Source organism: Argiope bruennichi, chromosome 9 (genome assembly GCF_947563725.1).
Source record: "Argiope bruennichi chromosome 9, qqArgBrue1.1, whole genome shotgun sequence".
Lineage (NCBI taxonomy): Eukaryota > Metazoa > Arthropoda > Arachnida > Araneae > Araneidae > Argiope > Argiope bruennichi.
Genome location: NC_079159.1, coordinates 103,145,897 through 103,169,145, shown reverse-complemented (window position 1 = coordinate 103,169,145; position 23,249 = coordinate 103,145,897). Strand labels below are relative to the sequence as shown.

General features: G+C 31.0%; 1 protein-coding gene across 1 annotated transcript in view; it reads right to left on the bottom strand.

Annotated features, from left to right (window-relative positions):
* LOC129985037 (sodium/potassium-transporting ATPase subunit alpha-2-like) overlaps nucleotides 1-23,249 on the bottom strand; it is a 217,597-nt gene that overhangs the window by 4,034 nt on the left and 190,314 nt on the right. Inside the window, exons 32-35 of the mRNA XM_056094964.1 lie at nucleotides 17,652-17,746; nucleotides 14,631-14,805; nucleotides 6,584-6,714; nucleotides 1,105-1,206 (exon numbers count right to left, since the gene is read on the bottom strand). Of these exons, the coding sequence (XP_055950939.1) occupies nucleotides 1,105-1,206; nucleotides 6,584-6,714; nucleotides 14,631-14,805; nucleotides 17,652-17,746 (503 nt within the window). The remainder of the gene's footprint in view (nucleotides 1-1,104; nucleotides 1,207-6,583; nucleotides 6,715-14,630; nucleotides 14,806-17,651; nucleotides 17,747-23,249) is intronic.

The window sequence follows — 23,249 nt, the reverse complement described above, 5'->3', positions numbered from 1 at the left end:
CATCTGGGTACTATTTATTTCCATTAGTTCATTTATGAATCCATCGGTCATAATTTTATTATAATGCTTTTAAAACCGAAACAGTTCACTTTAATCTTAAATATCTATGCCTCCTTTTAGAAAGGAAATAAAAGTCCACCTTTTAACTTTCCAAGGATATGGTTTCTTCACAGCTATAAAGAAGGGTAGTTGACCAATTTAAAGAAAAGGAAACCTACACCTATAAAATCAGAATTAATTTGTTTATTTAATAGTATTTTAATACTATTAAATAATATTTTAATACTATTAATAGTATTAAATAATATAATTTCAGTTATTATATTTTAATTGACTTAAGAATTGATTGATTCTTTATTTAATGTATTTTTTTTAACGAAAATGAATCATTCACTTAAATAATTGCGTTGATCGGTTAATATATAAAATAATGAAGTAAGATTCCTCTTAGTTATATATTTATCATATTGTTTTCCACAATTTTATATCTACAACTCTAAATATCACAATAATTAGGTATTTCACCTCCTGGCAAAGTTTAACATATTTTAAATAACAAATTAAGGGATAGGAAATATGACATGATTACACAAATTTCTGAATTCACTTAATTGTATGCGAGGGCATCTAATAATATAGTCATCCGCACCCCAAACATGTTCACCATCTTAACGTGACGCATGATTTAATTCAATGTGCTGTATAAAAAGTAGAATTACTGCGATATCGATTCTCGCATCGATGACTCTTCCACTAGAATGATCAGACGAATGAACACATTGCCTAGCACTTCAAATTCCATCTCAGACAGAGGCTATGTGGATCGACCTGATGATACCACAAAACATAATCACGTTTCATATCTAGGTGTGAGTGAAACTACTATCCAACTCTTTTACCTCAAAACCTCTAGGAGAATGTGCACATGTCCAGCTATTTTAATAGACCAAGAACCATACCAAGAGCCACCCACACCACCTAAGCGGCAATCTTTCCGGCATTCTTAACAAATCTTTATATACGTTTTCTTATTATTATAATTATCATCTGAAATATAATTACATTAAAGGATAAACAGAGCATTTCTAGAAAAAAAAAACTTACGGCATAGCCACCATCCTAAAAAAGTGGTCGAAATAGGGTGTATAAACGGCCGAAACTGCTATGAGGAGAGAGAAGATGAGGCTGCAATTTAAGTACCAGTTCCTGAAAAGAAACACGAATTACAAGGTATTAATATAAAATGTCATTGTGATTATAAAATACCAGTATATTTAAAATCACTTGATATCATTTTTTTAGTAAATCAATTTACATTTGTCCTGTAAGAGTTGTGTTCTTTTCATTTTTAAATACTGGTGCATTTAAAAAATTTCTTCAATCAATTTTATTCAAATTATTTCAATTTTAAAATGATAAAATACCTTGATATTGTGCCTATAAAAGTGTCAATTTTTATACTGTTATTATATTGAAATGATGCGTAACGCCAAAATAAGAGTAAATATAAGTTTGATTACTCATTCACAGTGGCCAACTTCGTATTAGATATCAAACTCTCAAAGTACCACACATATTATTGAAAAGATCAGAATGTAATTAAAGCTTAACCACTTACAGTGGAAAGGTGCCCCAAGTACGTCAACATGCTTTTGCCACAGAATCGCCAACGAATGTGCTGCACAAATCAGCAAGTGAAACAGAAATAAAAATTATATTCGCTATCTGTCGATTGAGATTGTTCGTCGGAGCACAGGCTTAGGTGAAAATTATTTCATTTAGAAGACAGATCTTTTCCCGATTTTTATAAAGTATCCGATACTTTGTGTGGCTTCGCTGTGACTTATAGTGGATTGTTTTGGCATATTTGGGAATAATAAAAACTCTTTACCTTCCTCTTTGTAATTTTTTAAAAACAGATTCGAAGGTCTAATTAGAAATATCGATAATGTTTTAGTTTTAATTGATTTATCTTTATTTTATTTTTTTAATTTTAAGATTATAACAGTGATAATGCATACACAAAAAATTATTTAATCACGACAAAACGCACTTCTGCATTCTAGAAATAACCATTTGATAATTCTAGCAATCAAAAATTAAAGCAATGGAAATTATTGTTGAAAATATTCTCTAACTTTATTAAAATTAAGAAAATCCACAAATATAAAATTGGTGTGAATGAAAAACTTATTTCTTAAATTCTAATTTGGTTCGAAAAAGATTTTTATACAATAATTTGCTCTAAAGTTATTGAGGAAACGTATTGAGATTGTTATCAATTTTTACATCATAATCTATTTAAATTGTTGAAAGACCCTTCCTTAGTGTACATAAGCAATTGTAGAAGTAAATTTGTTAACTAATTAATGGACTAATTTATAGAGTATTTTCGCCTATCATTCATCAATCCTGTAATGCAATTTACAGTTAGTATGACAGCCTATAAGTATTATAAATTTAAAGAATCTATCAGAATTTTTAATGTATTAAAATCATTGAAAATTACGAAGATATTCATTAGTATCAGAATATTGCTATGAACGTTTAAAAATAGAATTAATTTATCTTTATTAAGCAATAAGAAGCACTAGACTGTAGATGGGGATTGCAATACCGGTATACCGGGATACCGAATACCGGTATTTTGAGCCATTTGTACAATTTTGTGATACCGGTATTCACAAGTTTAAATACCGGTTTTTCGGTATTTACTAGAATTTTTTAAAATTGTCTCCACTATATGTTCAGGTATCGCGAACATAGCAAAATAGTATACGTTTTTCTATTTATGTCTCCCTAACGGGAGAAATTAATTAGCTAATTCACAGCTTAATTAATTGATTAAATCTAAATGAGCGAAACATGGATTATCCCTGAAAGAAAATATTGTACCCTTAACGACTGAGGGAGCAACAATTAAGGAAAAAAGTTGGAAAGTTGATTGGTGCAAATCAGCAGTTGTGCTTTGCACATGGAATTCAATTAGCAGTAATAGATGTATTATACTAAAAAAATAAAGAACAGAAGAATCCAAATACTGGAGATATAGAAACTTCGGATTCCAACTTTGAAAAGAGTAAGAGTGAGAGTGATATTGACAATGAAGATAATGACAATGTAATTGTTGAAGAAGATATTGCTAATGATTATGAAATATTAACATATCCAAGAATTGCTTCCTATAATTTATAAAGTTCGAAAAATTGTTAAGATATTTAAACGTTCTCCTATAAAAAGGATATTTTACTAAAATATATACTAACTGAAAATAAAACAGAATATATGTTAATATTAGATTCTATGATGAAATGATTTTTGAAACTGAGAAGTCCAATCCAAAAAGCAATGATCGACTTAAACCTGTAAATTAATTTTTCAGATAGTGAATTCAACTTAATATTCAGAACTATATCAGCTCTACTTCCAATAAAACTGACTATTGAGGCATTATGTCGGAGAGATTCTAATTTATTAACAGCTAATGCAGCAATAAATTTCATGTTGCAGTTACTGAAAGAACAGCACACATCACTATCTGAAGAATTATATATTACAATGAAAAATCGCACGGAAGAAAGGCATACCGAAATAGAAAATGTCTTTTCTATTTCGGTATTCGGTATTCTTTACATAATTATAAGGATTTTAAAAGTGAAAATGAAAAAGAAGAAAAGAAAATAACCAATTCAAATCTGATTAAGTTTAGAGTAAATTTTCTTAAAATTTTTTACCCACAACCCTATCCAAATTCAGAAGAATTCAGTTTAATTATCGAAGATTATGATGTCACTACTGTCGATAGTGAAAAGGAATTGTCTCTTGAACAAAAATTAGAATTAGCGATAAATAAAAAAATTTCAACGAACCAAAATAAAATACAGAAATCAGCTATATCCAAAACCATCCGACGAGATATGGATTTATTTGAAGATGAGGGATTTAGAGGTAAATACTTGGAAAAAGTACATCGCGCATTGCTAACAGTACCACCAACTAGCGTAGATGCCGAAAGAGCGTTTTCGACAGCAGGTAATTTTTACACAAAATTACTTTTCAGGCTTAATGACAGTACAATTGGTGCATTATGTTTTTTAAGATCACATTTCAAAAAGTTGTAATAGTACCCCAGACTGAATAGTGATATTTACACTTTTTTGTGATTTAAATAAATAAGATGTTTCTTTACTTTTTTGTGATTATGTACTGTTATAATTTATAAGTTACAAATTATTTTTTGTGATATTTACATTCTCTAACAAAACTGGCAAATAAAAGAAAGAAACACCTGTGCACAGGTGTTTCTTTCTTTTATTATGTTTTCTTTCTTTTTCTAAAATTTCTAATACCGGTATTAAAACCGGTATCCCGGTATTAAGATTTAAAAAATACCGAATACCGGTATTGAACTTTTGGTCCGGTATTGCAATCCCTAACTGTAGATTATTGCTTATCGTAAGATTAGTTTGTTTATTTTGAAAAAGAAAAATCGAAACTTGTTCGGAGTTTAACTATTTTTTAAATATCTGCAGTATAAATAGATTCGGTGTAACGACAAATTCGCTGAAGTTTTTATTTTTAGTCTCTAATGATTCTAAGACATCAAAAAGAGCAAATGTTGTTTATCAGAAAACTTTTAGCGCAGTCTTTCCCGTCGTTAGTTAAAACTTGCTATCAATAGTTAAATGAATGCTTTTCTCCTTTTATTACATAAATAAAGCGAAATACATTATATTTCCGATAATCCGCAGAGTTTGAAGGCTCAGCAGATGCGCATAATTCTGAATTTGATTGATAAATCAATACAAAAATGCTTTTGAACAATTTGTACAATTTGTATATACAATCTACTATAGATACTGATACATACATTACTGATAAATTTTTGACTTAACAAACAGATTTCTATATTTACAAGTTTCTTGACTTAATTTTTTTTCACAAAATAAATAAATAGAATGATCAATTATTTTATTTTCTATATTTTAAAAAAGCATTTTATGGCTGAGTTTTTGAAACAATAATTCGACTGTGGAAGACCAAGGATAAATGACAGTATGCTATTTAATTTAAAACGACACTTTTTAAAATAATATAAATTTCTTTGCAATATAAAATTGATGAAAATATCTCTTACAAATATTTGTTTCCAAATAAAAAAAAAGTCTGCAATTTTCGCAATAATGACAACTGATACTATTACAGCAGTATAGGTGTTCATATAAGTGTGTAATTATATTTTTATCAGTTTTGCTTGAATTCCGAAATTCTAGAGCACATTTTATTTTTCTTGTTATACGTTGACAGCTCTTTTTTCCTAATTAAACGCTGGGCAAATATTATTAATGCGAATGAAAAATAACAGAATCTCTACAATGAATGTGGTTATTAATTTCTTCATTTCGAATTTCTTTATTAGATTCTGTTGCGAGGGAGACACTTGGAATATAAAGATCTGAAGCTATAGGACTTCTGGCAGCACTGATGGTCCTAGAAGTATCTGATCAGCAATTCTATTATTGATAATTGAAACTGTTGGCGCCCTCGTTATGGGGTTTATCTTGTAATTCTTAATCCCTGTGGGAACATTTCCCATTTTCCTATTTACCAAATATTCACATTTTCCCTATTATGATAGGCCGAAGTCTCATTTATAGTTGTGGATTAGTAGAAGAAAGACAAAATATATTTATATTGCGAAACCGATATCAGAAAATTAAAATTTTAATATTAGTGGAAAATGGGGAAATACCTATCTTTAGCTAATACTGGTTAAAATCATAAATAAACATAGCAATAGAAAATTAGTAATCTTTTAGCATTAGTGAACAGTTTTATAGGCTTGGTTCTGATTTATTATTGCATTTGCTTGCAATGCAGAATACAAGAAATACATGCCGGCGTCCTGGCATAGGGGTAGCGCGTCTTCTCCGTGATCTGGGCGTCCCGGGTTCGAGTCCCGTTTTGAGTATGGTTGTTCTTCCGTTGTTCTATCTGTGAGAAGTGTGAATGTGCCCTCGTGTAAAAATGGGTTGTGCAAGCGAATGAGTGATGCGTGAGTAGCAAAGTCGTACTCTTGGCCCCAGTTGGAGCTACTAAAAAAACAAGAGACACTCCCCCACCGTCTTAAATCGCTGTCTTCGTAACAGCGGGCTTGTCCATGGCAAGTGCCATAAGAAACAACACAAGAAACATCTACTTGAGAGACACATAACTAAATTTCATTTTTTTATTGCGGTGGTTTATAGCTAAAGAGCCTTATTATTGGATATATAAAATTAAAAAATAAGAAAATAAATAGGTAATGGTAGGTAATAGGTAAAGAATAGGGAAAGAACCTTACTATTGGATACATGAAATTAAAAAAATAAGAAAATAAATATACGAAGAAAGAATTTTATTTAATTTCTCATAAATGAGTACATATTTTTACAGGAATAAATAATTAATCTGGGGAAAAATAACCCAACCAGATGGGTATCTCGTTTGCGTTCCAGTGCAATCATTCCATGAATCGCGTTTTAATTATTGAATGTATAAAATGAGCATCGGCATAGTAATTACCAGATAATTTCAAACGTACCGCATGCCTTGTTGGAAAATAGAATTCTTCAGAGTTTTGCACATGACTGCATTGAAGAGTTGCATTACAACAACTGTGCTAAAGAAGGCGGTCTGGCCCAAGTACTCCAATTTCTTCCGATGATAATATGTCTGTTTAAAGAAAGTTAAAAAATAAGTAAAAATCAGTAAGGCAATATTCCCAACACAAAATACGTAGTAATAGTGTACATATAAAAATAAAACTGTTAAATATAAATTTTTCTTATAAAATTATCGAAAAGTATTTGTGCTTTGTATTTTTTTCGAATGGATGTTTAATTAACTATAAATTTCATCAACAATATTAAAATTTTTTTCATTTTGAATAAGAAAAAGAAAAACAAGGCTAATTATAATTTGGTTTTTTAAAACTTATATAAGAGGATCAGCCACAAGTCAAGTTGGTAGTACTGCTTAAAATAACTATGATAATAACAACATAAATTGACAATATTTTTGTCTTAAAGTTTCATACAAAATCTACTTTTCGATACAATAAACTCTATTATTTAAATATTACAATATATTCAGTCAATATTATCAGTAATAATATGTTGTATATATATCAATATTTATCAATTCAATCAATATGTTTTCAATGCCTTCAATACAAGCTTTTAATGCTTTCTGCAAAGAAATCCCGTCCAACGTCAAGCATGCGAACAACGATCTCAGAATTTGTCGCAATTGTCGGTTTCCATTTTCAACAGGTGTACAGGTGTTTTCAACATCTGTACGTCTATGCCCAAACATGTTACACCATTTCGCAACTTTTCGGCATGACATTGCATTTTCATCATAAACTTCATACAACTATTGACAAAATTCAGACAGTTACACTTTATTGCCCGAATTTCCAATTTGAGCGTCATTTGCAAACACTGAGACATGTTTCAACTGATTACAAGACAAACTAAAATTGGCGAGTGAATGCCACTATATCAGATTGTACAGATAAATGTTTGAGGTATTGCCACAAAGTTTTATTAAAATAGTCTTTTAGCGAAACTTTTTAACAAAGACAGTAACTAAATTTTTGACTGGCTTATGTACATAAAAGATTCTTCTTTCAAAAACCTTCCACAGAACTATTAAATTAACTCTGATTTAAAAATTATTGATTACTTTGTTTAGTTCAGTTATATTAACGCCCTGTTTTTAAAGCAACTTTAGGACTAATTTAGGATGGACCACGTAATTTTAAACCGCGGTCAGATGATGACGATGTCGTGTTACCACGGAAAAGGGATGCAGTAGCTTCTGAAGGTAAAGACCACTGAACACCCGAGGGAAGAAGTCTGACTTCTAGCTCAAATGAAGATGAAACTCACACATTCGCTTGCACAACCCCTTTTACAGGCGGGGGGGGCATTCACACACCTCATAGATAGAACAAAGATGAAGAACAGCAATGCCCGAACCGGCATTCGAACCCGGGACGCCCAGATCACGGGGAAGATGCGCTACCCCTATGCCAGGACGCCGGAAACCGCGATTAGATAACGAGGGTGGTGATACCTGTCTTAGTACCCACCTCTCCAAACTTCCGCACCACATCAGCGGGAGGATGTTTGGATACGATTGATTTAACGGGCACCAGACCCGCTTACACGACGGCCCCTCGGTGGAACCTGAAACCTTCCGGTTCCGAAACTGAGGCGACCCTTAAAACTATTGAATTAACTCTGTATATTCCCGTTTAAATCTTTTTAACTCTTTATCGGCTCGTTAAAACAATTCGTTTTAAAAGTATTAAAAATGCTGAGCTATCTATTCAATTTATTATTTATTATCATAATTTTTTAAACATGGCTTTGCTTTAACAAAATGTTCATTTTTGTTTTTTAAGAAATATCAATAATCGATCTCAGTATCACACAAAGTAGTAATAACATAATTGTGTATTTAACACTGTAATGAATTTGCAAAATACTGAAATACTGCTTCCTTCTTCTTTATATCAAAACCAACTGTTTTGTTGAAAACTAATGGATGCATTTCCTTTTCTCAACTCTACTAGCAACCCGTTACATTGCTGTCACACATAGAAAACAAATTATTTTAGTGATTTTTTCGTGTCATGTCATAGGCAAATTATTTACTCTCGCAGTTTTGTAGAGCAGACTAAGTGGATTTTTTTAATGTTCATAACTTCTGTTCGTTTCTCATACTAAAATAAGACTTTCACTATTATAGCGAGTGAAATGCGCTTTCTACATTTAAAAGCTTTCGGAGATCAATCAAAAATCCATTTTCTTTTATGAATGTTTTTTTGAAATGGCAGATCGTCTTCTCAAAAAAATCATTCCACTTTCAATTTGAAATAATTGAAATTCCGAATGTCATTTTGAGTGATGATCGCTTTCGGAGATTTGAAAGCTATGGATGTTTCTTCAAAGAAAAACAATTCATTGAAGGCTACTCGGAGGTTTCCCTACTAAATTTTTGATAGAAGAAAAACCGATTTTTGAATTTTTACATTAAACATTTACATTTAATTTAGGGGACACAAGCAGCTAAATATATAAAAAAAAATATATATTTTGATAAATTTTGGTGGAGATACTAGCATTCAAAATTAAGGGAAGGGATCTATAAAACCTTTTTGTGAGTTATTCACTTCGAATAATGCATTTTTTATGCATATTTATTAAAATATAAATGTGTAAAATGCCTTTAAAAAGCCTTTTTAAAAATATGCTTTTTTTAAAAATTAAAAAAAAAATGTAATTTTTAAAAAATTTCAAAATATTTCATGTCACCATTTTCCCATTCCATTTTTAAATTTTTTCTATTTGCCTTACTTTCTTATATAGATTTATTTAATGCAAAATTAGGTATATTTTGGAATTCCAATTAAAAGTTAATTTTTAGTAATGGACGCACATTGAATTTTCACAAGAATTTTGGGTTTTGTTGAACTAGAATTTTTAACTTCCTTAATGAAATCGAAACATAAAATGCATTCACCATTTTTTTTAAATGTTTAACCAAACTAGGCGTTATCAATTTTATAAAATTTTCTCAAAAATTAAGACGTTTGGAACATTTGAAATATATTAAATCTAATTAGAAGTTCTTTCAGAGTATAATTAGAATGCCGTTCAGAACAATGTTCTTTAGAATGCTTAATTGAATATAGGAGTATATTTTGGTGATAAAATTATAAAAATAGTATTTCATATCTTTGTCATTTTTTTTTCAAAATCCACTATCCACTTACAATATGCCAAATCCATTTTTTTATAATACGCCAACCAATTTATTTTTTTCATATTTTATTATTCTAAAAATATTTTTTTAACAATATAATGATATTTAGAGTTTAAATGGATATGGATTAATCAACTTTTATTATTTTTGTCATATTTTAGCATTTTTGTGACTTGCAGCTAAATTAAGGGGTCAACTTTAACATTTCATTAACTGAAACATTTGCGAGAATTGATTTATTATTAAGGCTTTTATCTTAAAACAAGAAAAAAATTTCAAACTTTATGTTGCTCCAGGTATTTCATTTTTTTTCAGATTCCCTGAATTTTCATATAACTACATAAAAAATTATGTAGAAAAGATGGTGACATACATTTATCTTGAAATTAAAGTTGTATATTTCCTTTAAAATTAAATATTGGATATATTTCCTACAAATTAATACTTTTGCGCTATTATATATATTTATTTAGAAGTTCCCTTCTGGAGCACAAAATGTAATGTCAACTTTTGCTTGAAAATAATGAAATTGATAGAAAATTTTCGATTGCTTTCTAATAATTTTAGAGCGCTGATCTATTAATTGGTATTAAGTATTATAATTATGCTTATACAGATATAAGCAAAGACATTAAAATTAAATTTAATGTGTTATCTTTTGTGGTGTTTTATGGTACGTGCTAAATTACAGATTGACAAGATGAAAATTAAAAAAAGAAACGTCTTATTTTGAAGGTACCACATCACCTTAAAGTCATATCTGAAAAATGTTAAAAAATAAACAGGAAGAGTGATCTCCTTTAAACGTTTTTGTATATTTATACTCTATAACACCTTCTTTTATAATTCTCTTTATTAGAGACTTCTCCTCCTGAACGTATCATAGAAGGGAGGAGGGTTGAGAATGGGGAGAGAAAATTGGATGCCGGATCAATGATACTCGGGCTTGGCGACAAACTTGGCGATTTTGGAGACAAAATGGATGATACTAGAATGTACCAAGAATTTTGGTGATAGGACCAATAGGAGTATAGTTATGCTTTATTGTACTAGAACCTTCTGCGTCCGGCCCCGGAAGCTATAAAAGGCCGGCTAGAGAAGCCGAAGTATGTCATCTATTGAGTCAACGACGAATTAGTTGGATCGGTCCATCGATGCACGCATTGAGTGGGACTCGAGCAATTAGTGTATTGAGAATTGGTGTCATGTGCTGAGTTTTGGAGACAGGTATTGAAGCAGCATTGAGTCGTGTGTGGAATAGCCAGTCGTATAGTAGTGAGTTGGCAGTTGGGTATAGCTTAAGAGAGGTGACAGCGGATTATAGCAAGCGTCGGGTGAGATCTTAGTGAATAGCTACGTAGATTTCTCCCCCCTGAGTTCTGTCTGGCCGCTTTGTGTGCTGTAGTTGTTGTTTAATACCGATTATTACTTACGGATTGCTGTATGTTCTAAGTATGGTGCTGTGTATTGCTTGTGTACATCTCGGCTGTGTTTTGTAGTCTGTGCCTTCGTGTCAATAAACGTGGCTATTTGCTATTGAGGCCTGTTGATTGTGTTACACCATACATCCACTACAGGAGAATCTGTTGTAGACTTTTAGCGGGACTTTTAATTTCTGTAACAGTATTGTGATTCACTGCTTAGAGTTTTGTGCTTCGAAGTATAAGGATGAAAGCCACATATGAATTCGAATGTTTTCTTCTAAAATTTAATATAGAACCGCATTTGTAATCACAAAAGGCATATCAAATTGGTAAACAAGCGGGAGCACGTCCAAAATAATACACATCTACACGTTTGATGATAAAATTATGAACACGTCTAGCTCTTTGCGGTTTTGAGCCAGTGTTTACTTGAAAACGGATAAGAAGATAGATAAATACATTTCCTTTAAATAGATTTCGTTAAAAATTGCATAGATATCTGCCAACTTGGGATTGGGACTACATGCCAATTACTCTAGCTCTGACAAATCAAACGGAGCGCAAAATTTCAAAAATGAGTTTGAAATGAAAATTTTCGATTACAAATGAATAAAATAGTTTTTCTTTAAATTTTAATCTAAATTTTTTTTTATCAACACTGCTTACTTCTAAACTAATGAATCGCCCTCATGTTAGTGAAATAGTTGTTTCGCGATTTCTCTTAAACATCGTATTACTGATTGATGACAGGCGAGAATTGATAACATAATTAAAGGTCATGAGCTATTCTTATAAAAAAAGTGGTGAAATCAAGCTAGTGGTTGCGGTTATTTGACTGTTCTTTTTTTGTTTTTCTTTGTTATTTAAGACTGAAGTTTACTCAAATCTCAGAAAGATATACAATTGCAAATGACCCATGTAAAAAAACCAGTCGTTTCTCCAACGAAATATAAGTATTTGCAGATACAATTTTGCATAGCATTCACCATTTTTTCTCATCTATTTGTGAAATCATTTATCTGCAAAAATCTGTACAATCCATTTTCTATCTTCATTTCTTTTTCCATTCTTAGACAAATAAGAAGATTCTTAAGAAAGTAAGAATGGAAAGGATTGCATACATCATTAGCATTTCCTTTCAGTTAGATCAGAATTAATTTTGTTAGCATGATACTTTAAATATATGTTCTTGCCTTCTCATGGTATTTTAAACAAGAATTCTCAGATATGTAGAAATCTTTCATGGTTTTTTTATGCTTAAAATATCGCCTTAGTTTTTAGGTAGATTCCTATAGGAAGACTACCTATTGCAATGATTCTCATGACAAGAATTTGGGAAAATTTCTTCAGTTCTTCATCGATCATGGCCCCTGAACCCAAAACCACCATTCGTTCAAAAATTTATATATTTGTATTATGCTTTGCCCATGTTATCTTGTGAACAGGAAAACTAGAGTAATTTTGTTTGGACTTTAACAGGTTTGATTGAAATATGTTGTTAAATCCGTAAAAATCTCGGACGAGTTCGTCAATGCCGTCTAGCTCAAAAGGAGGTGGAAATGGTGGTGGTGGGGGAAGGGGTTGGAATTTTCATTTCGCTACAACTTTCTTAATATTGAAGATAGAAAAATAAATCTAATTAGCAAATTAGCGCCTCATTAAGACAAACAACTTTTGTTTTAAAAGTTTTTCGATAATTGCAATATCCTAGAAGTTAGGGGCTGAAACTTGATTTTCAAGCCAAATTTTGACTTTTTGTAACATCAACAATTTATCTTGCCAGATAGTAACTTAAATGTAAAGGAGTACCTTTGCTTTCCAGATTGCCGTGAGAAGTTTTTACATTGTACTGGTGAGAATGGGCATATAAAGACATACACAATACATCCTCTTAAGGCCTAGTCAGATTGTAAGACTATTTATCTTATTGCTTCACTGTTTTCCTAGAATTTGAAAATAAGGCCAATGAACGTTAAAAGTTTTGTGATTTTTGGTGAGCATTTAAGACCGAAAAAAAGATCGAAATTTATATAAAAAAGCGAATAAAAAATGTTCTGACTAAATACATACAAATAAGTTAGACGAGTTTTTGGAAAAAAATTCTTCTAACTAAATAACGTACATAAGCCAGAGCTTTGAGCAGGATTCACAGTTTCATTGACTTTAAGACCAATTATTTTCGAATAAAAGAACATAGATCCATAGCAGATACTAATCTTTATGGCAGAGATTAATTGTAGATATCAAACTTTTTTATTGATTTATCATACAAGTAGTCTTATCTATATTCACAAAAATTATATTCAAAGTTTTCATCCATATAATAGTCATCACTGCTCAATGATCGACTTTTACCGTATTCATAATTGATTCAATGCGGCGGCGATACACATCCAGAGTTCATTTTTTCGGATCGAAACAGTATCGATCTTTCAGCCTCGGAATATTTCTATAAGACAGATAACATTTGGGAATATTCCAAGCAAAGAAAATGAATCCACTTAGATTTTCTGGAAATGTTATTCTCTACTTTTCCCTCTATCTTCTTTGATATCTTCAGAAAATGTCTATCTAACGTACAGTGTATAGAATCCTTAGTTTCACATTTGCGAGAGAGTTGCGCATCCCATACCCCTCCTCCTTCCAAATACGTTTCCTCTATGAGCTCGCAACGCCCATTAAGAATGATGTGGGATGATGTAAAATGGGTAGGTTTATTTCATTCAACATTTTCGTGCCTGAGCACTTCCAAACGGATTAATATCTACGTTCACGTAGTGGGCAGATTTGTCTGGCGTGAAATATATATGATTGATTGGTACAAGAAAAGAACCAGTTCCACTCGGTGTCACCTGATATCTCTTCCGTTATTTGTGATGGTAACAAACATCCGCTTCCCTTGGTGCTTCACTTTTCTCCGTCGCTGACTGTTCATTCTGGGATTCTGAAACTCTGCGCGGTTTTGCGCACGCGTCAGGAAGCGTTTATTTCATCAAGGATGGGACGAGGAGCTGTTTGCATTCAACCAAAGAAGAAATAGGATATTAACAGATTAGGAGGCGTAATAACTGCTTATCTTCCTGCATATAATCTCTTAGCAAAGGGCAATCGTGTAGTGCTTAGCAAAGTGTTAGTCTCGGGATCCTGAAACGAACAACACTTTAAAATATTTTGAAGAAACATCTGAATATGTTTTTTGTAAGGGGACAGATGTTTGTGCTTCAAACAACTCAGGAATATCTCTACAATGTTCGCTGTATAGCTAATATAGGTTACAAGCTGCTTTAAAAATGATAGCAATCTAGCATTTTCTAATCTTTACAACATAACTTCTTGTAATGATTTAAATGTTAGACAAATGAGTCATGTACAGCTTGTATTCATACATACCCATTCTTGATTGTAGTGGTCTTTCAAATCGTTGATGGCTTTGGAGTCCCACACCGTTTTAATTCCGAACACCATGTCCGGAGTGAAGCCGTCTTCGGCGATGATCAGGAAATTATTCATGTAACCAGCCATCGTTTGCCAAATACCATACTGCATGTAGGACACGAACAGGATTCTAAGTAAACATGATGACATTAGGAAAAGAAGCTTTATAAAATTAAGATAAAAATACTTACTACTCTCTCCTTCAATTTTTCGCAAACTCTTATAACGCGATGTATTTTCTGTTTAGTTATAGTGTGAAGCAACAAAAAGGTGTATTTTGTAGATAATATTGTAGATATAAATTTAATTCAAAATTCAATACATATCATTTAATACATATAAAATTGTGGAACTTAGATATGCCCACGAATGTCTTGTATATCATTTGTGAACAGTAATTGCAAAATATAGATCTAGCATTTTTCTGAATCTATCTAGCTCTATTTCTGAATCTATCGTAAATCTAGCATATTTCTTAATCTATCATACGAATCGGTATTTTGGACATATTCTTTTCAAACTGATTGAAATCAATTTTTGACAGGAGCAGCATTCATAGTCCCAGGATTGTTCACCGAATTTCATTATTTAAGCCATCGTGTTTATGAGTTATTGCAAATGAAAGCGTAAACTGAAAGACGGGCAACTCTTCGACAGATTTGGTTCAAAATTGGATAAGAGTTTACAGTTTAGGCGCTAAATCTGTTTACCAGATTTTTATCTTTCTAGCTTAACAAACTTTGTAGTTATTGATTTCACGTATACTCATATAGTTCGTTTTTGAGTTAACAGTTTCACAAACGGAGAGACAGACAGACATAATACCAAAAATGTGTTTATTAAACTAGAGGAGGTCTGAAACAGAAAGATTCGTCACAATGCCGAGTTCGAATTTTGTCTCGAATAACAATATAGAAGTGAAATATATATTGCAATATATAAAAGTATATATTTTAGTTTAAATTTATTTATAATGTATAATATTTTATTTATAATATATAAACTATATATTTTTGTGTACTTCGTTTACAAGGGAGTAAAAAATGTACTTCATTTGTTATCTGTTTCTCGAATTATTTTTTCTAACTCAACTCACACTGAAGTATCTTAAATGAGTCTTGCTTTGCTTAACTTTATTAATCACGATCTTCTAAGCACGATGCGATACCGATTAACCTCCGACGAGTGTGGTTTTTTTGCATGTATATATACATTTATTTCCAGGTACCTATACGGGTTGGCCATAAGTATTTCCTAGAAGGAATCTATACGAAAAATGGATATAAGATAGAGTGGAAATGGAGAGAGGTAGTATAAATGCTTCTCATTACGATGAAGAGGTCAGTTATCTCAAGGAGATCATTAGAGAGGATGTCTTTCCAAACCAATGCGATTTTTTGCTTGGCATATATAGGCTAAGAATACAAGTAAATAAAGTGTCTATGATTGCTAATATTTGTTTTTTCTTAAGGTATGTGTCTACCTCCGTGCTGAAGTTTTTGAAAAAGGTTCGAAAATAGCTATATTTTTTAATATTTGCATAAAAAAGATTGTAAAAACATTTATGAATCCAAAATAAATCAGTTAAGAGGAAAAAGTTTTTTATTTAATTGGAATTTTTTTTTTATGTGGCTAAAAATAGGTGCAAAGCAAAATTCTTCTAGTTTAGAGATTTACCAAAACATTTGTTTAAAATTTTGCAGATAGTTTAAGAACAACGTTTTCTAGTCCTTGAACTAAAAAATACGTTCCATTTCTATCCATTCTTTAAATATTGGGGTTTGACTGGTAAATAATACGAAATTTCAATTTTTTTTTAATCATTGGGAAGCAATGAAATACTATAAATTACTTCTAAATAAATAAATTATTTATTCTCAAGTTCAGGAACTGCAGAACGTATTGGAAAATTTTATACCAATTTTGAACAAAAACATGCATTAGATTTTAATTTATGAGGTTTTTCGTACTGTTATCAAATATACTGTTATCAAATATTAGAATTTGAGAAAATAACTTTTAAAGATGTAAAATTGCATGAAAATGTAAGTAAATATAAACATGAAAATCAGTTAACTTCCCAAAAAAATAGACTTAGAAACAAAATTTAACAATTTTATACAGAAACTTGTTCAAACATTAAAAATATAAAATTAAAAAAAAAAATCATAATTTCGCAAAAAAAAAAAAAAATCGCTTTTTTAAGTTAGTCACCTACCTTAAGTGAATATTTTTTTCTGTGGAAAATAGAGATGAGTATGGTTCGTAGGATAGAGCATTAGTATTGTGAGTTGTAGCTTACTAATTTGATTATTAAAGAACCCTATTTTACTTTTCTAATTTACAACTACAATGAACGTCGATTTTTATATATTCTTGAAAAATATATACGAAAATTTATTTCATATCCTTATAGGTAGGTTTAGTTTTACTTAGAAACTTCAACTCATAGATATTGATCTCATGGAGACTGTAAGAAGTTTCTCTGCACTTCTTAAACAAACATACATGCAGAAAAACAATGTCCTCAGCTGAAGCAGTCATTGAAAATATGTAAGAGCGATGTTTAATTTATCACTTCTAAGATAAATTAACGTTATTTTTACCACAGCATATTCCTGAACACAGTGAGCCTCTATAACTCTGTAAAGAATGGGTATGTGTTGAATGGGTATATAAAGAGATAGATCTTAAATTTTCGTTTTCTTAGCTTTTCGTATATAAGCGTTCATTAATTTGGGTAAAGCGTTGGTAGCTTACTATTTTGGAATTCCATAATTTTACTACATTTTCACTTTATTCCAAAAGATATTTAGTGCTGCTGAAGATTTTTTTTCCCAAGAGAAAAAACATAGAAATCCTACTGAAAAATCGAGAAAGGAAAAGGAGCCTAAATCTCTTTTTATTACATTTTCGAGAATGTGCAAATCCACAAATCGTCTTTTCTCAACGTCGGCGAATTGAAGATGTCCTCACCTGAAGCTGAACAGTCTGTCGTCTTTTCGACGTCTGGGTTCTCTCAACATGATGTTATCTTCTTCTTTCTCGAAACCGATACATATTGCTGGAAACTGAAAAGAGCAGGAACAAATATGCACCATGAGCACTAAGTTTTTTCGTCTCTATAAAAATTTACTGCACGATAATTTTTATATCTAGACATATATTTGATTTTGCAAATTGTTAATGTCACAATGGAATCTGAAATATGACATTAATAATTACCACAGTTACTTTCAACTTGCGTCTCCGTGTACCTACTTGTGGTACTGTTTACTTTACTACTACTTGTGGTACTACTTTACTGTCCTGTTTTCGTTCTGCTGTTTAGTATCTGCTACACGAGTCTTCAATGTTTCAAGATGGCGGATTAAATGGAGAAGAATCTGTCTTTTATACAACTCCAAAGTAAGGAATCAAGAAAAATAATGGCTGGAAACCGTTGGAAAAAAATTAATTTTTTATCAACTTCTTGTGTTTAAGGACTCGTTACATCGATTAATTCGCTATTAAAAAGTTAAAGATCAGAGAAAATAAATATCTTAAATCATTATTTTAAGAGAAGGTATTATAAAAGAAGGTATATAAAAATATCTAGCTTTGATCGGCGATTTCTAAGACATCAGCACAATCACTAACTAGACTAGAAATAAGGTTTAAGATAAACTTATTGTGTGGGTGATTTGTAAAATGATCATTACTCCAAGTCTTCTTCACAGATTCAATCTCTTAGATAATCCCCTGTGCATTCAATGTAACGAAGACAATGACATTTCCCACATTTTGTTAAAATATTCAAAATATTCAATCTACAGAGAAGCGCTCTGGAAAAAACTCAACATGGAACAGCCGAACACTTCTTTTGCCTCAAGCTCTCTCAAGCAAACATCATCTAAGCAACTTTATTGAAGCCCTCAAGTATTTTGATATCCATTAACTGTAATTTTTTCGCTTCTATAGAATAACGGCCTTTGTCGCTATATCCCTCACTGTTTATATCCAAGTTAAAGAAAGTATATAGTATTCCTCATATATTTTGCAATATAAAATAAAGTATATATTCATGTGTCCAACTAAAGTCCTGTTTGAAATAAAAGAATTAATCAATTAGAAAACGAATAATTTATTTATAAAATGATACTATCAATAAATTTTGATGTTTGAGGAAAATATACGATATTTATGAAGTAAATTCTTATCTAATATGCTTTGTAGATATAGTTTATGTATTAATGATTAATAGTGTCACCTTTTAATTGCATGGCAATTACTGTTAAATCTATCAAGGGATGAATTATTAATTTTTTTCTTTCTTCTTTTGAACTTTCACTTAGTTGGACATGGAGAAACGATATGCATTTTTCGGCCCCCGTCGGTTCAGAGTTATCATTGCGACATTTCATGCAGCTCCAAAACAATTTTTGGAGATTTTAATTAACGAAAGATTTGTTTTGTTTTGTAGGCAAAAGTATTAATAGCAATTAGCAATTTTTTATTTAAAAATACTTTACCATTAAAGTATAGCTAACATAGATAAAGTTATATACAGTGGCTCAAATAATTGAGAGTACACCTTACTTTTACTTGATAAATCCAACTTTCAATATAAATAACACATTACCGGGTAGTGCAAACATGTTTTTATTTTTACACATAACAAATGGTTTAATTTAGAGTAAAAATAACGAAAACTCAACGAAAAACTTCTAAACAGAAAAATTTCAGAAGCATTTTAAATAAACATACACAGAATTTTGCCTCAAAAAAATTGAGAATACACCAATGAAATTCTTGTAATATCTCGCATAGAAAGAACGTGTCAGTATTTAGTTGCATGTCTTTTGGCTTTTATAATGGCCTCTAAACGGCGTAGTACCGATTCGTAGTAGTTTCTATGCGATATATTACAAGAATTTCATTGGTGTATTCTTAATTTTTTGAGGCAAAATTCTGCGTATGTTTATTTAAAATGCTTCTGAAATTTTTCTGTTTAGAAGTTTTTCGTTGAGTTTTCGTTATTTTTACTCTAAATTAAACCATTTGTTATGGGTAAAAATTAAAACATGTTTGCACTACCCGGTAATGTGTTATTTATATTGAAAGTCGGATTTATCAAGTAAAAGTAAGGTGTACTCTTAATTTTTTGAGCCACTGTATATATAAAGTATAGCTAACAATAAGCTATTGATAATAAGACATGTTAATAAGACGAAACATTTAATTGAGAATGAAATTTATTAATGTAATTCATCTGATACAGACAAATTTGAAATGAGTAGTAAAATTATTCTTTCTGTTTAGTTGTTGCATTTGCAAAATAAATAAAAAAATCCAACACGTTTTAGGATGTAAGTATGTCAATTTAGTTTGAATAATCTTCTGTTTTGAAAAAAAAACAAAAAAACCATGAATTTTTTTTTGGGGGGGGGGCGAATCTGATTCGCGATTTATATTCTGAGAATATGAAGAGAACGACATCTCAAATGGGATCCCTTCTGGAAACTTTCGCACACCACAAATATTAAGAAGTTTCATTATGCATTTAATAATTGGTTCACTTGTTGTTTGGTTGCAATTTAAGCAAAAATGAAATAAATGTAGAATTGATGCATTCATTTTCAAAATATATATATGTAAAACATATTTTAGCAAATGCGTGGCCGAATCGAAGAAACTTTTGGAATTTTAATTTCGCTTTATTTCACCACGGGAGGCATAATTTAGTACAAAGATTAAGAGATCATAAAAGATGCATCAGACTATATCACGACACAAGTGCGAAAGAGACAGAAATTTTTCCCTTCAGTGATTTTACAATGAGACTTTGATAAGGATTTCTTTGAAACTTTTAGACTTAGGAAAGGGAACTTTAAGTACCTTTAAAAGAATGTTCTAAGCATTAAATATTTTTATCCCTTTGCTCAGATCATGAGAACATGCCAAATTCAGCAGTTTTCTAGAGAGCTTGAAGAATTAATTAAATAAAAAAGTGGGAATTGGATCAGGAAATAAGAGAGCACTTTAGAATGAAGTTAATACAGGGCTAAATTAAGATGAAATTTAGAACATTAATTAGGATTTAAATTAGATTAAGAGATGCCAATACATATACATGCATCATTTCCACAATTGCTTTTATGAAAAATAATAAAGATGACTGTCCAACTTTTTATTAATTTAAAACCATATTTTCCAATAACGTGGACTTTGCAATGCGCATATTCTTAGAGCGAGCACATTTTTGAAAAATTTCTCTCCCCAGAGGAGCTATAAAAAGCATATATCGCAGTTTTTATCTGTCGCCTTAATTGCTTCTTCCTGTTTAATGAAAATTCCGCGAGTGTTTCTTGGCCCATAAAAATTTATCCCGCTTGCCAGGGGTGGAGAAACTGGGTCAATTATATACTGGGTGCATTTTTCGCCATTCGGTGTGTCTGTAGAGTACGTAAATCTTCCTCCAATTCGGGTTCATCCTCTTAAATCTGCGCAGGTGTGTTTGGAAGAGACAGGTTCATTTAACTAATGTCATGGATAACTGAGATTATTAGTTAGAGGGAAAGTAATTATGTAATATATGGAGCTTAGAGAAATTTTCATAAATCTCTGTTTTAAAACCAAAGGATTAAGCTGGCTCTTCTGCATGCTGAATGAATGAATATATGATTAGAATGTAAAACGAAATCACTCATATATTTGAACAGTATTTGGTTTTATGGATCAATAATCCTTTATACATCTAACAAAGTTCTGTATTCTAATCAAAAGTTATTGAATTTCATAGAAATTGTTCTACATCGGTTTTTAGGCACAACCACGAATGGCATATTGATGGGTCCTTGGTAACTGAGATGCAGGTCCGCAGGATCGTGAATTGGAGATACAATTTCCGAAACATTCATCTTGTTTATGATCCTAAAGCACGTTTTATCGCGCAGGGCCGATGAGAATGGGACAAAAGTGATAAAATCATCATTCCTTTAAATTCTCGGCCACAAATATGGAAGTAAAATTAAGATAAAATCTATGCATTTCGTCTTTTCAAGCGTAAGAATTATTATCCTCCCGCAGCCTATGAATTGAACGTTATTCTACTTAAATTTTTGAACAGCATTATCCACTGAAACAAATATTATATCAATCATTGGTCATTAATCTGATTTTATGACATACTACCATTTTGAGATGCATTTGAAATTAAAGCGATATTTGCCACTTTTTTCTTCAAATGTTGATGTAAAATATGGTACATGTAAAAATTTCATTAAAGGAATGAGATTATATTTCGAAAGAGATAGGATTTTTAAATGGTCGGGATGGAAATGGAGGGGTTGGTAGTGTCTTTCTAAAGTAAAGCGATAGCGAGAATACATCTTCTTTTATTTTATATATCTAAAAAAACGTTCCTAAGTAAATGATAAACCTTTTTTATATTACCTTAAATGACATGATAATTTAGCCAACATTATGAATAGATATATAATTTAGCAAACATTTGTACTACTCTTAAATTGGTATGATTAAAAAGATTTTTTTTTTTAACATTTTGAAAGGCTGTAAAATTCCTTTTCATATAATAATATTTGCGGAAGTTATCACTGATAAACACCAAATTTAGACTCATTTTTTAATTAAATAAAATTAAAAAAATTTCTTCGAGATGGACATGTGCAAAAATTAGTAGCTACAGGTCAAACGATCTGACCCGTAGAGCACCACCACCAACAACAACACACACGCACACGCACACATCCTGAGAGCAAATGATTTAAATTCTCGACATTCTTTACATATTCGACATACCATCTAGAATTACCTAAGCCTTCGACCACAGGTAAATAATTATGATTAAAATGTTCTAAAATCAAAAATAGAATAATTTAATTTCAAGCATATGTTATAATCTGTACAGATGGAACAATATGAAGCAAAAATAATGAAACAGTCTGCTTCCTTTTTAATACATCCTTTCTTGTAATAGTTAAAACTATATATATTTTTTTCCATTCCTTCTGAAAATTTTATTACAGTTTTTGTTTAATTCACATAACTTTTACATCGTCTCTTTTAAATGAACCTGAATTCAAAGAGAATCTAGCCATTTGAGTAAAAATCTGAATTTGTTTCAAACACGTTTTCAGTATCTTCAACGGATTATAACTTTTTTTTATCGATCTGAAGAAATAAAAGAATAACCCCAAGCAATTCAGACGCATCATTCACCTCGGACTTCCTAGAATCCGAGCCAACTCCTCGAAAAAATATTCCAAATCGAGTTCACTCTGACCTATTCTTGCGAATAATAATTAAGTCTTGACGTCAATCATTTGCGCATTTAAACTGGCTGGAACTGGTCGCACGCTGTGAAACAGGAGAATTAGGAGCTTTTTTATTATTTGTTGAGGTCCTTCAAAACGATTTTCTTTACGACCCAGTATGCTGCTGTTAAACAAGCATGATGATAATATCTCGTATCATAAATTTTGATGAATGACCCCGTCGAAAGGTTTTAAATGAGACATTAATTAAAACAGCGATAAATGGCACTCACTTATGTTTAATAAGAGACTTTTCTCA